A 15,614-nucleotide genomic window follows, 5' to 3' on the forward strand; every position below is an offset into this window, starting at 1 on the left:
TGCGCGGCGGAGTGGCTCTCGGCGGGCGAACGAGAGCGAAATCGCGGACGCGGACGAGGTGTCGTCTGGTGACCTCGCTGTTACCGATCAAGAGGGAGCGTGAGAAGAGAGATGAGAGTCTGGGACAAGGGGAAAATTTACTCGCGTAAAGGCGGGATGATTCGAAAGTTTGGCCAGGAACTGACTCTCTGTGTGAACGCCCGCGCCGGCGTTCGCTTCATTTGCAAAAATAGTACGATGATAAGACGGTGATCAGCGTTTTTCCGTGACGTCACGAATTCGATGCGGAGATACGCGCAGAGTCGATTTAATGCACCGGTATGATCCATTTGAGGCTTAGGCAAACAGTCGCGTGCTGTAGATGAAAAGATGGTAATTTATGCGCGTGTAATTTATGCGAGACTATCGTCTCGCTAATGTCTCGCCCCATGTCGATTATGAGGGAGTCGCCGATTCGGACGGAGAAACGCTGCGGAGAATACTGATTAAACTTATCGACCTTCATATCGTTCTGCTTATAAAAATAAAAGTCTGTTAGACTCTTCCTAGTGCTGATTACCTTGAGGAACGTAGAAGAGATTGCAACTCGCGACGATGATATTAGATACGTGTAGTCCTTGAATAGATCTAGGTCCAAGATTTCCTTCAGGTTCCTCAACTTGTACTTGTGGACGGGGAGCTCGGTACTGCTGTTGTCGTACTTGCTGTTCTCTTCGTTAACCCCGAACAATTCGTTTGACTTTCGATCTGCGGCGCCGTCTTCTGTTAACTCTTCTCTTCTGCACTTCTTGTTAAATTTTTTGTGAAAGAATTATGCAGATACTTTAGGAATTGGTTTTGAGGTCACTTTATACAAAGAAAAGTTTATACGAAAACACATATAGAACGATCATTTTGCAAAAAGTTAATATCGTAGAAACTAATTTTCGTGTAAAATGACCTCAGAAATCATTTCCTGGAATAAGTGCTTGAACATAACACCCTATGTATGTGTGTCCGCAATATCGATGTTATTATATTCGCAATCAGACGGAATTTTAATTCTTTCCTGTCCTGACTCACGATGACAAACATTTGTAAAATAAACATTGGGATTAGATTGACGATGACAAATATTTGTGGAATAAATATTGAAGTCAAACTCGCGATGTTAACGTTGCATAATTATCGTCTATCACTTCATTCTACTTTATCGACGGTCGTTCTCTTAGCGGACGCAATAAACAGGATCTTACTACGAGTGCAATGTTCAACTTCATGATGAGTGTCATGCGATACCCATATTCGTTCAAAAACAAACATATCAGCTGTGGGGACGAATGGTTGATTATTCAGAGTTCAATTTGCCTCTCTCTTTCTGTGCACCATGATTTTTCCAGATTTTCTGCGGCATGATCATTAAGCGCGCTTTCAGCCATGAAGAAACCAACAGAAATCAATGAAAGCGAGCAAACGACATATCAAGCGTACTTTGACGCAGACTTTCCGCCCACGCCACTTAAATGCTTGTATTATGTTAAAAAGAATAATAGCTAGAATAATAGTTGTATTATATTAGAGAAAATAATTGCACAAAAATATGATGTGTAACACATTTATTTTCCTGTCCCTCATCGGCGAGCATTGCGGTGTAAACGGAAGAAAGTGACTTTCGAAAACTCAGTAGCGGTTACCGGCGACTATTATGACTGCATATGAATATGTTAATCGACATTGTCAATATCGTTGATATTGATTATTAATCATATCATTGATTATTAATCGTGCGATATGTAACCCGTTTTCCTGTTATGCGACTCTTCGTCAGACTGTTTAAGCATTGATTAACATACATCGGCTATCCATATTTGTCGCCATTGCTCTTGTCGCCTGTGGAAAAGTACGGCGAATAATCGCATTATCAAGTAATAAATGTTACCGATGATACTTGTCGTTTTTGCGTGAAATGTATCTATGTTATTTTAACATGCTGTATATTTGTATTGTATACGTAACCGTAATACCTAGGCATTATGTAGAGCGATAAGTGCTATTTAGGCAAAATATAAAAAGAGAGACATGAAAAGGTCTTTTTAGAAAATATGTACATGAAAATGAAAGGAAAAAGAAGGAATACAAAATAAAGTATAGATCAGAGTTAGAGTTAGGGTTGGGGGGGGTTAGATTTGGGTTTGCGGTTAGAGTTTGGATTAGGTTTGGAATTGCACTTAATTATCTTTTTTGTTCTCGCACTCAAATTTCACTCACACGAAATCTTGGCCGTATTTTGTGGACTGAGCGGTAGCAGCTGATCGAAGAGATGTATCGCGCGTCAAAAGTCACATGTGCCTCGCCACATGACAATAAAAACGTCACTAGCGGGATTATTTTGCCGGCTTGCCTCTTGGCGTTGCGTGCTTAGAATGCTTAGGAAACGTTTGAAATATTAAGCGTCTCCATACTTTGACTTGTCTCATTTTCGGCATTCTACAGATTTCCTAGGCATTCGATACTGCTGAATGCTGAACTTTACTTTACTTTGCTGAATGTGTTGACGGTGTTAACATTTGTATAGTAATTCTTTTAGATATGCGACTTCCGACCATAGAATTATCCATGATATTGCGACGATCAAGAAATTCAATCTCCCGTAGATAACTCAACATGTGTGCAATAAGGGAAAAGATGCTAATAATGCTTGTCTATTATATATCCCGCGGTTGGATCAATGAACGATTCGCTTCCGTCTGGTAGCACAAGATGGGATTTCAGTGAGAATCGAGACAGAATTTTCAAATAAAGCCGACAAATCACCTTTTGTCTGTTGTAATCGATTATTGGCACATCGAGACATTTACAGCACGTGTACAGATTAAACAATTACCTTGATAAAGACGCTCACCGGCGCGTTAAAACGCCTTAACCCACGCAACACTGCGCAGCACGCCTGAATGCAATAGTGTGCTTACAGGAGCACACAGGACGAATCTCGACCGTTCAAATAACTGTAAACTTATCGTAAAACTCTGCTCATCCGTTTTCGTTCTGTTTTGCCCATGTTACATTGCAATACGATATCACACTTACAATCTCAACTCTTACGACTAATCGCAGGGAAAATACAATATATTTCATCGGACTGACAAAAAAAGCGGAATAGTCGCGAACCGATTGAGAGATATAAACCAATGTTTTCCTATATGCGTCGAAGTTGCGAATCGTTCTGTATACCACCTTGTGATTTTCGCCATTTTCCTCGACTGATTACACGGCAGCGATAATCGACACGTCACCATCGACGGCTGAATTCAGCGGCGGCAGGCAAACCCGATGAATCTTGCGATGCATCGGGCTTGCGACATCCTGGCGCTCGCCCCGCTCGTCTCCTCGCAGCGCGATTTCAGATTCTACAACGGCGGTTGTATTTCATCGCGGCTCAGCGAACGAGTACTTAGTACAGTGACATTTTGTACATAGATAAGAGGGCCTTCGAAATCATTTCTGGCTTGTCCCGGTTAGTAGAAAACTGTCTATCTTCGACTGCTGCGGACGTGAGTCGCGGTTGTTGACATTTATCATACTTGCTCAGCGCTGTAAATTCTACCAGGTGAGCATTCACATTTTACGCGCGACCGAATAAAAACTCAATTGACGAGTAATTATGTGAATTTACGATCGAACACGTGCGTGGAGCATGTCGTTCGGTACGTCGCGAGAGGAAGTTTCGGTTGCCTCAACTTGAACGACTCGTTACGCGCAAGTATCTTCTTAGTGGAATGCAAGCAACAGTCTTGTGTAAAAATGTCTGCACTTGAATCGTGCACGTTTACATCGTTTGAAATTTACCAGAAGAAATTAACAAACGGATCTCTCCGGAACGCAGAACTTGAGAGAGAGAGAGATCTCTCTCTCTCTCTCTCTCTCTCTCTCTCTCTCTCTCTCTCTCTCTCTCTCTCTCTCTGACTTCGAAAGAGAGAAAAGATGATAATATGTTCGCGATCGATAATTCAGTTTTTTTCATTTAATTTTAATTATTTAATTTAATTTAAATTAAATTTATTTTTCATTTAATTGCATTTCTCTCTTTGCAAAATGACTTATTTTCTTCTCCCTCTTCGTTTTCCTGCAAAGGAGAGGGTTGTCAATCTAGCCGGCTCTCACGTTGCGGTTGATCAGTTCGCAGATTCACAAGTCGTTTGTTCCCGGTTCTTCGTTTCGTCGATTTTGTGTCGCGATTTACGAAAGCTGACAAATTTCTGACACCGCACGCGTTGTTTTAGTGCGTACGTATCGCTCGCATACGTGTATATTTCGTGTTCTGCGGGACTCGCGAAATCACGACGCAGTCTCCCGACACATTCTCATGCTCGTCTAGGCATCTGTGCAAATAGAGATTTCACGTGTGTTTTTCCCGAATAAGTTCTAATCAATCGGACCAATCGAGGCGCCGAGCACGAGCCGGCTCTCACGTCCCACAACGTGTTCCACAACGGGCTGCGAATTAAGCGGGAAAGAACATTACGCAAGAACATCTGTGCCCACTGCTCGTACTGGATTCGACAGCTCGTTCTCATCTCGGTCGTTATATGCGCGAGTCACTTTTCGTCTTACGTTTATTCTTACGTGCTTCTGTTTTCTCTTTCCCGGCGTTTCCGGAGCTCAAAGCAGGACACAGCATGACGATAGCGAAATCCAACGGCGCGGCGACAGATGGATCGGCGGACAACAGCGAGAAGATCGCCGAGAAGAAGAACGCGACTGTAAAGATGATAGACGAGGAGGAGGAGGACGAGATCACCCTGGAGGACTTGGCGCCGGACGGTGGCTGGGGATGGATGATCGCACTGGCGATGATACTGATTATTGTCAGCATAACAATCGATACGATGGCATTTATAACATACCGATCAGAGTAAATAAATCGCCGCTAGAATCCAATTAGGAATGAAATTCTCAATTCGCTTAGGAAAGAGAACGGACGGGGGGGGGGAAAGAGTATCGCTGGAGATTCTTGCGAATGTAAAAGACAAGCGGTTTCGCGCATTTGTGAGTCTCTCTGATCGAGGATTTTCGCTGCCGCAGGTCACGACGATCGGCCCGTGGTCGTCGTTCGCCATCATCTTCGGCGACTTCCTCGAGGCATCCGGCATGGCTGGCACAGCGTCGAGCGTCTCCAATTCCTTCTTCATGATTACATTCTCCACCTCCAGTAAGCAGGCAGCCAACGCGTTTATCGCGGCCCGATTGAAGTGTTTGTGTGAACGTCAAACGAAATAATCGCCAAGTAATCGTCATAAATTCGACAAACACGCCATTCAGGGAGAGGCGCTTGCACGTTCGCCGGTGCGAGCTTTGGTTTCTCCTCGAGACTTTCCTCAGCAGAGGAGAATCTGCGCGCGGCGATAAGTAGATCGAGCGGCTTCTGAGACGAGCGCGCTTCTCCGACACCTTCTTATCGTCGGTGCTGCGCACACTAAGGGGATTGGAGGGGCAGAAAAATTATGGAAAAATTATGCTTGTTTTTGATAATGATTTTGTGACGAATTGAATAAATGTGCAAGAATGAAAATTTTACATATATTACATATAACGTATGAGGAGCAGAAAAATTTTGTTTTTAAACAAATACTCATATAAATATACGTCCACTTAAATTTTAAACGCGTTTTTCTCCAAATTTTACCGTTCAACTTTTTGCAGTGATTTCTCCGAAATTGAGTTTCGTATCGATTTGAAATTTTAAAGCAATAATATTGGTTCATGTGGCTCTCAGGTGAACCATGGACAACTCCGTCAAAATATTTCATTTCGAGATATTAATTTTTTTATTGTGAAAGAACTGAAAAATTTGAATTTTTTCCTAATAATAGCTGCCGTTTTGTTAACTTTGTTCGATTTTTTTTCTAGTGGTTCACCGAATAATGTGATAGGCCTCCTCAAGATTTCTAGTTAAAATTCGCTCTGATCGGACCACCGAGAGCCGAGATATTACCGCGAAAATGATAACTGGAAAAAAAAGGAGAGTATATTTCAGCTATATATATATATATATATCGTATATTTATACGAGTATTTGTTAATAAACAAAATTTTTCTACTCTTCATGTGTTGTATAACTATACCTAAAATTTTCATTCTTGCACATTTATTCAGTTCGTCACAAAATATTATCGAAAACAAGTGCGATTTTTCAGCATTCTGACCCTCCAGTTCCCTTAAGCAGCCATCCTGTCTGCCGCAAACTTGCGGCTCGCTTGCTCTCGTACATGGAGAGCTCGAAATACTGGCGATTAGGTCGAGCGCAAACTTGAGATTCGGTGTGTCAAACACTTCCGTCCGCGCGGCACGTGCTCCGGATTAGTACTGCTAGCTTAAAACGGGACATTCTAATTCGCTTGTTATCTTGCTATCCGAGGATCCAGGGCAGCAGCGTTTTATGATCTTTTTATGGAAAGCTAAACCTGGTATTAATACCTGGTCTGACACTGACGGGACACTGTACAAATATGTCTGGAATTCGCTCTACTCCCTTCTTCTAGGTATGATGACCAATATGTTGCTGAAGAGATACTCCGTGAGGCCCGTCGGAATTATGGGATCGCTCTTCTTCGCGATATCGAGCATCCTCCTGACGTTCATCCGAAATGTATACGAAATGACCTTCCTCTTCTTTCTGCAAGGTGTTGGAACGGGTCTGATCATTACGATCTGCAACACGGTCTTCAACTCGTACTTTGTGAAGAAACGAGCGAAGGTAAGGCGCTCGCGGCCCTTTCTATCTCTTTTTCTCTTTTAAACTATCCGAAAGAAGTAATCCTCTTCGTACCTTCTTCCTCATCTTTTTCTTTTCAGGTAATGAACGTGTCGCAAGTCATTATCGCGTTGGGCGGCATCGTTTATCCTATGTTGACCGAGAAGATGATGGAATGGTACGGTTTTCACGGTAAGACTCCCCACCCCTCCCTCTCTCTCCCTCTCTCTCCCTCTCTCTCCCCCTCTCTCTCTCTCTCTCTCTCTCTCTCTCTCTCTCTCTGTCTTTCTGGCGAAGACGACATCGCAGATGACTCGCCGTCACGTTCATTTGCCGCTTGTCGTTTGCGTCAGGTACTGTCGCAATCGTGGGAGCATGGAGTTTGAACAGCATCGTCGGTATGACGCTGATGCATCCTGTGGAGTGGCACATGAAGAAACGGGAGGAGGTCCTTGCCGAGAGAGCGCGCGCTAGAGAGGAGAAGGGTCGGGAACATTGTTTGACATTGAATAATCGCCGATCGACCATCGATGTGATCCACCTGTCTTCCAAGACCAAGTGGTGCAGTCTACGTAGTTTGAAGGAGGAGGGCGACAAGGAGGTATCACTGCTGATCGAGAACCTCAAGGTAACGTAGAAATACGGAGCGGACAAACAACGGTTTCGTACACACAGAAAAATACATACACAACGCGTTCGGAGTAAACGTCACTCGCTTCAAGTATTTTCCCAAGATCTACACGTGCCCAATTCTGTTGTATAAGTTCATCATAAAATGCGGTATCAGATATACACTCAAGATACATCCTGAGGCCATCTAGCGAGGCGTTTACCTAAATCGAGAATGTTAAATTAAAACGATCATGCCAGGTTGGTTTTTTTTCCTCTACAGAGTCCAGGCTTTGTGATATACTTGAAGAGAGAATAAAAGCTCTCCCTTTTTGAGTATGTGAGCGTTTGCAATATTTGTCATGTGATTACACCCTAAGACTGTCATCGAGAAAACGTCCTTCACTCTTTTTTGATTTTATCACCTCAAGGAAGGAAAGTAAACTGAATAATCGCTTCTCTTGGCAGCAGTATGATATTTTCCCCTGCGTGTACGATGCTTCCTCCGAGTGAACGTCAACCCTCTGTCTCTCTGAACGATTGTACCCATCAAATCGCACTTTCGTCGACTTTGTGATCAGACTCCTGCGCACAGGGTTGCGTCGAATTCAGCGATCGAGGGCGGGATCCGCGGCAGGGCGAGATCGGGGTCTATGCGGGAAAGTTTAACGAAAGGTATGTCGACTATTTCGGCGTCTAGCTTGGTTAATTTGGCGAGCGGTGCCAGCGCGTTTAGCGACATATGGCAACGCCATCTGGATAAAAAGGGCAGAGAGCGACAGCCGGATACGGATGTTCAAGAAAAGGCGGAGAAACAGGACGAGCTCGGGGAGGAGCAGAAGAAAAAGCAGGGTCAGGAGGAGGAGGAGGAGGAGGAGAAGACAGAGTGAGTTATTATTTATCACAAGACGTTTCGTAATAACGTTTTCTCGTTCGATGTCACGTTATAATCAGTAGGATGAGAAGAAGTAGAAAAAAGAAAGAAAATGAAAGCATAATCAGCATGTTGTAACGGGGTCGCAGAGACCCCGTTCTAAAAATTTCAAGGAAATAACTTCGACGTGCTTTTATCGCTGAAACACCAACAATCCCGCCGCTGATCCGGTGTTACCGCTAAGCTAATTGTCGCTAAGCTGTGAGGACTCTTGTCCGCCTTACATTCGATCACCATTCCTAAAGTTTCACCATTCCAATTACTGTCCGCTAACACGGGGAGCAACGATTCGATCCGATTGCTGGGTGACGCAGGTGCAAGACCATTTTGCGGCAGCTCCTGGACATGTCGCTGATAAAGAACTGGTGTTTCATGAACTTGTGCTTCGGTGTCAGTTTCGTGTGCACCGCTGACTTCGCCTTCTCGTCTCTGCTGCCGCTCATGATGACCGACGCGGGCTACACGAAGACGGAAGCCGCGTTAACCGTCACTCTAAGCGGGATAACTGAGCTGCTGTCGAGGATCCTACTGGCCATCTTCACGCTACTGGTGAACGTACGGTCCAAGTACATATTCTTCACCGCTACGATCCTCATGCAATTCGCGAGAATCGGTGAGTGGTGCGCGCGATCTGGCGGATACTCTCACTTATTATTTCTCTTCGTGTTATCTTCTCTCGTCTTCTCAGTTTTTTTCTATTTATCCTTCTAAAAGGCACTGATGCAATGATTTTCAACCGGTGTGCCGCGAAAATTTTTTAAGAATTTCAATTATTATCTTTCTATTACAAATTATAGTAATCTGCTTTGTTTTATTTTTTAATCGCGATGGTGCATTTTGTTTGTGTTAATAAATAAATCAAAAGAAATATATTCTTTTTACTCTTTTTTTGATCATTACTTTTTGATAATTTAAGTGTGCCGCGAAGAAGTTTAACTGTTCAGGTTCAAGGGTGCCATGAGACAAAAGAGGTTGGAAAACAACCTTTGTTTTAGTGTGCACTTTCTCAGTATTATTTTCGAGTCCGTTTAGTTTCCGAGGTAACGAGAAATCATCGGCTATCGCGATTTTTACAGGCTTCCTGCTGTACGAGCACACGTTGACGGGCGCGTTCATCATGATCGCGTTAATCGGGCTCGTGCGATCGTGGCTGCTGGTCCCGCAGCCTCTGGTCATCATTGAGGACATTAATATAGAGAGGTTCGCTTCAGCTTACGGCATCAACGCGGTTATTAGCGGTTTGGTCACGATAGTATTCGGCGCCATAGTAGGTGAGACGAGAGGAGAGAAAATGTTGATGTAACATATACTGGTTTTTTCGAAACGGCTTCAGCATCCTCTTTTTGTAATTCGGAACATCCGCGTAATTCGGAACGCAGCGAACTTAGCAACGAGTGAACTCAATGTCTGGGAATTTTTCAGAAACGTGTTGTCTCATTGGACCGTCGACTGCGGTTTCGCACCGCATAGGAAATAACGTTCAGGAAAAACCGTTTTGAGAGACCCAGCGTACACAAGATGATCATCCATAATCTTTTATGTGAGTTTCGGTACGCACCCGTCTAGTCTTAGCGGAGGAATTTCTCCCTTGACGAGAGAATTCTCTTATTGGGGGCGCGGCTATGGGGTTCCGAAAGTCACACAAGAAATTACGGATAATGTCTTTGCCTACGAGCGTACGAAGTGTACTTCAATGCGAGATTTCGTCGAAATCGCGCGCAAGTATAGTCGTTCCGCGGATTTTTGCAGGAATCATCAAGGACTGGACCAACAGCTTCAAAATGTACCAAATCTCTCTGTTGGTGATGAACGGCGCTTTCATCGTACCTTGGGCCTTCCAATTCTTCGTCGTGGATCTTAAGAGACGACGGAAGTAACGTACACCAAAGTAACTCCACCAAAGACTCCTTGTCCCACGTTCACCGGTAAACAGAGGCGATGAGGCGCGGGATATGTTCGGAGTCGATAGTGATACGCGCCGATGCATACGTTGCTCAACGTGTAAAACGAATAAAATAGGACTACGATAGAAACGAATCGCATCTTCGTCCTTTCCCGCACAAACACACTTGGCAGTTTCAATAAAGCTTCGATATACGTCCGGTACGTCTGTGATTTATGAAAATCTTGTAGCTTTCTTCCCTTTGTGCGAGAAAGGAATCTTGGATCTTGCGGAGTTACGTATTCTGTCACGTACGAAGCATCGCATGGATTTTTGTCCGAGATATGATAAGGAAATAATCAGCAAGACGAATGACGTATACTGCATTATACTCTAGTTTACCTTCCTTAAACACTACATTAAGTATTATAAAATATGTCGATAACAAACAGGAAAATCGCTCGTTATAAATGAGCGTAAGTAAACGTGATCTTGTAGAACAGACGCGTCTAAACGCGTGTGATAATTTTCGATATCGTGAACATAATGTATAGAGTGCCCTAAAACCTTCATGTAAAAATGTTATTCTAGAAAAGTGTATAGAAACATTGTCAGAGGAGACATGTAGCCTCATACATAACTGAATGTAAGAAGTATATTATAAAGTGTATTATAAAAGTGTATCATAAACATGGAGAATAGAATTTTCCTATAAAATCTTAGCGATTGGCATATTTTTACCATTTTACACTGAGAAAGTAACTCCCGTTTGACTTGCGGGTTTGCGCGGCTCGATCTTGATGCTAAATCCGTCGCTTTTTTTCAGGATAATGTCGCCTTGCAGAGCAAAGTTCTGATACGACACGTCGGAAGTAATGCGGTAATTTCTCAATATCGTCGATAACAGGACCTTCAATTTCAGCATGGCGTATTTTCGCCCCACGCATGACCTTTGGAAAAAAACCGGCCGATCAGTAATATGACACTTATTTCATGAGGCACATATGGCTTCGGCTACGCCGATGATATGTCTTAAGACATTCCGTCATGTGCTTCTATGGCATACAAGTGCATGTTTTTTGTTACCTTGGTCCAGCGCTGAATGGAATAAAAGCGTAGTAATGTCTCCGCTGCATTTTCTCCGGTAGGAAGTTGTCCGGATTAAATACCAACGGATTCGGGTAATATTTCTCATTACGGTGTGCCACGAATTGCGCTATTATTACAGTGACATCCTTTGGGACAACATAATTGCCTGTAACTTTAAAACAATAATGATTTATCTCGTGCTCCTGTACAAATTAAAACAGGTATCCGCTATTTGACACACATCATATAACAGCGCCTTACAACGCAATAATAGCGTCTAAACTGACTAACTTACCAATCCTTACATCTTCATTGAGTTTCCTGGCTATTACAGGTACAGGCGGGAAAAGCCTGAGTGTCTCTAGAATAACTCTTTCGAGATACTTCATCTCTATCGTATCCTCGAAAGTGCAAGGCCTGTCGCTGTCGCCGAAGATTGAGTCTAATTCCTCGTGCACGCGTGTCTATTCGTAGCAAGTTAGTGCTATCAGTATAACTCGGTAATACAAGGGAATATTATTATATATATTATTATATATATATATATATATATATTTATATATATATATACATATATATCGTCGTATGTCATAATGTTAATATAAATAAAATACAAGGAATAAAAGTTATCGGTTTGTTGCGATATTATCAGTGATCAGTTTCACAGAAATATTTACGATGTTAAATATTCACAGTTTCTAGGAGTCTATGACGACTTTTTTTCTCGAACATTCTAAATCCTTGAACACTCTAAATATATTATTAAATTGTGAATAAATTTACTTGAATTTCTGAAAGAGATCCCAACGTGCAGAGAGCGAAACTCGAGCCGGCTGCTATGGTGTCGTGGCCCTGAAATATTTTTGTCGATTAACTTCCTTTTTGTTAATTAATTTCTTGTCATTATCTGACTGATTAACGAGCTGAATTTGATTTCAATGTTTTCATGGAGGGATCCGGAAAATATCCGTAAAAAAACACATCGTGACACTAAGTTTACCTCGAACATGATAGTGTTGACTTCCTCCCAAATCTCCTTGTCAGTCATTTGTCCACTGTTTTTCCTCATGTTTATCAACATCTCTAAAAATGCGAGACGCTTCTTTTCCACTATGTCGCTCTCATCGATGTCGTCGAGGTCATCCCTTGCGTAATGCAGCTTTGTGTAATTAGCAGTACTGCTTTCCTTCTGCACGTTTTCGGTCGCCTTCGATTGTTTTACTTCAGTATCATTGTTCTGCGTTTTATTCTGCTCTTTCCTTTCGACGTCCTTCCACTTCTCTTGGATCACGCATTCCGAAAGGGTGTGGACAGTTTGAAGCAAATCTTCTTGTAGTTTGGCGAGCTTTGAATATTTAAACAACGCATCCAAGCGTAAAGACACGTCATAGTGCCGCCGGTGTACGATATTGCTCAGTCTGCGGCATTCAAGATACAAGTACATATGACTATTCGTATGGGGGAAATTGAGAGAGCGAGAGAGAGAGAGAAGAGCTTCCCCGTAAGGAAATATTCTATATTTAGTTTGAAAGTAATAACGGTAACACCACGTACTTCATCACGGCCATTGTATAGTCATATCCGACGTTTTGCCTTTTTTCCCTCCTAACTCCCATTACCGTCTCCGTCAAGATGTCAACAGTTACCGTTGATAAATAATCGTGGCAATCGAATTGCTGACCGACTTTTTCGCGAAGTCGTCGTACGAGATCCAGACTGTTTTCATAAAACAGAGGCACAAACGTCTTCAAGATGCTCATGTGAAAAGTGGGCGCTATCACTTTTCTGTGTTTGCGCCACTTGTCGCCTTTCGTGATCAGCAAGCCATCTCCCAGCCACGGTTCGAAGAATCTGCAATACATTTACGAAAGTATCTCATGCAACATACATACATGCCCGAAATCTATCTCAAAAATAAGTCTAAGAAAAGTTTAAACAAAGTAAATTGCCTTTTTTGGTCGATTTCTTGGGAGATATGCGTGCTATGTGGGATGATTTTAGATAACATGACAATCGAAATACCATTCGTCGCTTTTATACTTCAATAAAGACAAATCTACACATGGCTTCGTTTTAATTACTGATCTGATTCGTTACCTGTATTCCACCGATTTTTCGATATGCACGGGGCTGCTCAAGATTATCTCGATATCCTGTGGATCTCCGAGGAAAACAAAAGCTCTTGGTCCTAAATGTGCCGAAATTACTGTCCCATATTTATTATAAAATTCTAAAGCCTTAGATATTATATCTTTCGGGTTTACTTTTAGAGTTATTAACGTGTGACCTAGGATGGGCCAGCGCGGTGGATCTGAAAGATGGTACATGGGAGAGATTTACCGTAAGTCGATTACAAAAGATTAAGTTTGACTCGAGTACGATGGAAAATACATCGCAGGGGAAGATATTGATATTAGTCGATGCATAAGATTCTGAATTTTTTACTTACGTACTTGGTAATTTCAGCGCAAGACGAACCACACGTCTGCTCTCGATATAGAAATGGAATGCAACAAGCGTGGTGACGAGCAAAATCAATGAAGTACATCCCGTGTTTGGCAGATAGGATGTCATAATTGATGTCGTGTTGTGATCCATTGTTACGTTCAAGTATTGCTACACTCTTGAGATACGTTTTCTTTTAATGTCTTGTTCTCTGGGACATAACGCGTTTGTACGATTTATTAATTTCGACAATTTAAATAAATACACACATACATACACGATTAGACATATTAAAAAGATATGCTGTAATTACCTTTCAATCTAATCAGCCACTACTAGTGCCTTCTCGGCACTTTCGACAGTTGTAAATTGTCGTGATGCAACGGAGTTTTATAAGCTGTATGCTTATAATGCTATGCCATAATCTATACGGAGATATATCCTTAGAAAACAATGGTAAGCTCTTAACCTTGCCGATTATGCTTTGACTTTATCCATATGAGGTATTATGTTAATAATCATGAGTTGCACTATTGTCTGTCGAAGGTGACATTATGTAATGTGCGTGTAATGTTTATTGCGCATTTCTCGAATTGGTTCTATGCGAATATTGTTATATGTCTGCACCTAATTGCAATCTGGAAAAGATGAGACGTAGAGACAAGTAAGGCATAGAATAATTCTACCAGGATGTTAAATGGTGTTTTCGGATAGTCATTCGATGTTATAAGACTTGAATAATTTGCAACGATATTAATTAAACTGACTAGCTACAATAAAAAGAGATTATTTACATATTAAACATTAGATAAAATATGGAGATTAATGTATGATATTTATTAGATATGTGATATATTTTCCATTACGGTTAATTAGTACGAGGTGATGTTTCTCATTAAAAAATCTTTTCTGTAGAAAAATAACACATCGATCAACAAGTCTCGGGACTAACCAGCAAATGGCGCCTCTAATAACAAATCCATACCATTCTCAGTTAGTACCAACCTTTAGAAGTTACGTGTTAAATTTTCATGACATTCCGACATTGTGTCATTGAGTTACAGTGGTTTTACTGATGCTACACCGTGTCACAAGTCGATGGTAACGATGGCCAAATTGCATGAGTTGAACCTCGAATTGCTTCCGCACCCACCGTATTCTCCAGATTTGGCCCCCAGCGATTATTGGCTGTTCGCAGACCTCAAGAAAAAAGATGCTCCAGGGAAAGAGATATGGCTCCAATGATGAAGTGATTGCCGAAACTATCGCCTATTTTGAAACCAAAGATCGTTCTACACGGGTGGCATAGAAAAGTTAGGAAAGCGTTGGAATGAATGTATCGCTCTTGAAGGAGACTATGTTGATGAATAAAGAAGAATTTTGGCAAACAAATGTTGTTTTAGTGAGTTAGTCCCGGGACTTATTGATCGATGTGTTATTATATGTATTCATTTTGAGGCTGTTGTATGAGGAATGATCGATTCCTTAAATCGGGTCATCGTACATAATTATACCCAGGTTTTCGTAAAGTGAGAAGCTAGAACAACAAAAGCCAGAGAGCCTACGGTGTGACTTTTTTCATACTATTTGTTAGTGGTTGTCCAAATATGCGACTATAAGCGTTGAAACTGGTCTAGTAAATCGAATGTTAGTTCCCTAGACTATCTTTCTCAGTGCTTATTCCTGGTTACGAATATTTTATAGTTAAGGCCATTCCGCTTTACGATAATGTCGCCTTGCAAAACGAAATAAAGTGAACGCAAAAATTTATACGCTTTCATTGATTCAAAATATCTAGATCTAAATCGATATACCTATTGATTCCGCGTGTTTCAAATTAATACCCTTAATTGTATATTGCATGTGTATGAAAGAGGAGGCGGAGAGGCGTGATTTATACCTTTAACATATTTCCATTTATATTC

The 15,614-nt window shown here is 41.8% G+C and overlaps 2 protein-coding genes across 4 annotated transcripts; one reads left to right on the forward strand and one right to left on the reverse strand.

Annotated features, from left to right (window-relative positions):
• The first annotated feature begins 3,535 nt into the window (after positions 1–3,535).
• Positions 3,536–10,334, forward strand: LOC105182357 (monocarboxylate transporter 9). Of its 2 annotated transcripts, XM_011139717.2 has the most exons (10): positions 3,536–3,586; positions 4,638–4,844; positions 5,062–5,188; positions 6,519–6,733; positions 6,832–6,922; positions 7,084–7,358; positions 7,921–8,225; positions 8,588–8,886; positions 9,350–9,544; positions 10,023–10,150. In XM_011139717.2, exons 2-10 carry the CDS (start codon positions 4,656–4,658, stop codon positions 10,148–10,150), a joined length of 1,824 nt encoding a protein of 607 aa, XP_011138019.2. In that variant the 5' UTR covers positions 3,536–3,586; positions 4,638–4,655. The 2 variants fall into 2 exon arrangements, with proteins under 2 accessions (XP_011138019.2, XP_019696563.2); XM_019841004.2 differs by lacking the exon at positions 3,536–3,586 and having other exon boundaries at positions 4,016–4,844; positions 10,023–10,334.
• Positions 10,335–10,530: 196 nt separating this feature from the next.
• On the reverse strand, positions 10,531–14,125 carry LOC105182409 (cytochrome P450 4g15). Of its 2 annotated transcripts, none has more exons than XM_025299996.1 (9): positions 14,003–14,125; positions 13,698–13,900; positions 13,342–13,555; positions 12,799–13,095; positions 12,245–12,662; positions 12,028–12,096; positions 11,540–11,708; positions 11,242–11,416; positions 10,531–11,105 (listed from the first exon to the last, which is right to left on the reverse strand). In XM_025299996.1, the coding sequence occupies exons 2-9, from the start codon at positions 13,840–13,842 to the stop codon at positions 10,901–10,903; spliced, it is 1,692 nt and encodes a 563-aa protein (XP_025155781.1). In that variant the 5' UTR covers positions 13,843–13,900; positions 14,003–14,125; the 3' UTR covers positions 10,531–10,900. The 2 variants fall into 2 exon arrangements, with proteins under 2 accessions (XP_025155781.1, XP_025155787.1); XM_025300002.1 differs by having other exon boundaries at positions 13,698–13,867; positions 14,003–14,062.
• Between the last annotated feature and the right edge of the window lie 1,489 nt (positions 14,126–15,614).

This window comes from Harpegnathos saltator, unplaced genomic scaffold (genome assembly GCF_003227715.2).
Source record: "Harpegnathos saltator strain DR-91 unplaced genomic scaffold, Hsal_v8.6 scaffold104, whole genome shotgun sequence".
Taxonomy (NCBI): domain Eukaryota; kingdom Metazoa; phylum Arthropoda; class Insecta; order Hymenoptera; family Formicidae; genus Harpegnathos; species Harpegnathos saltator.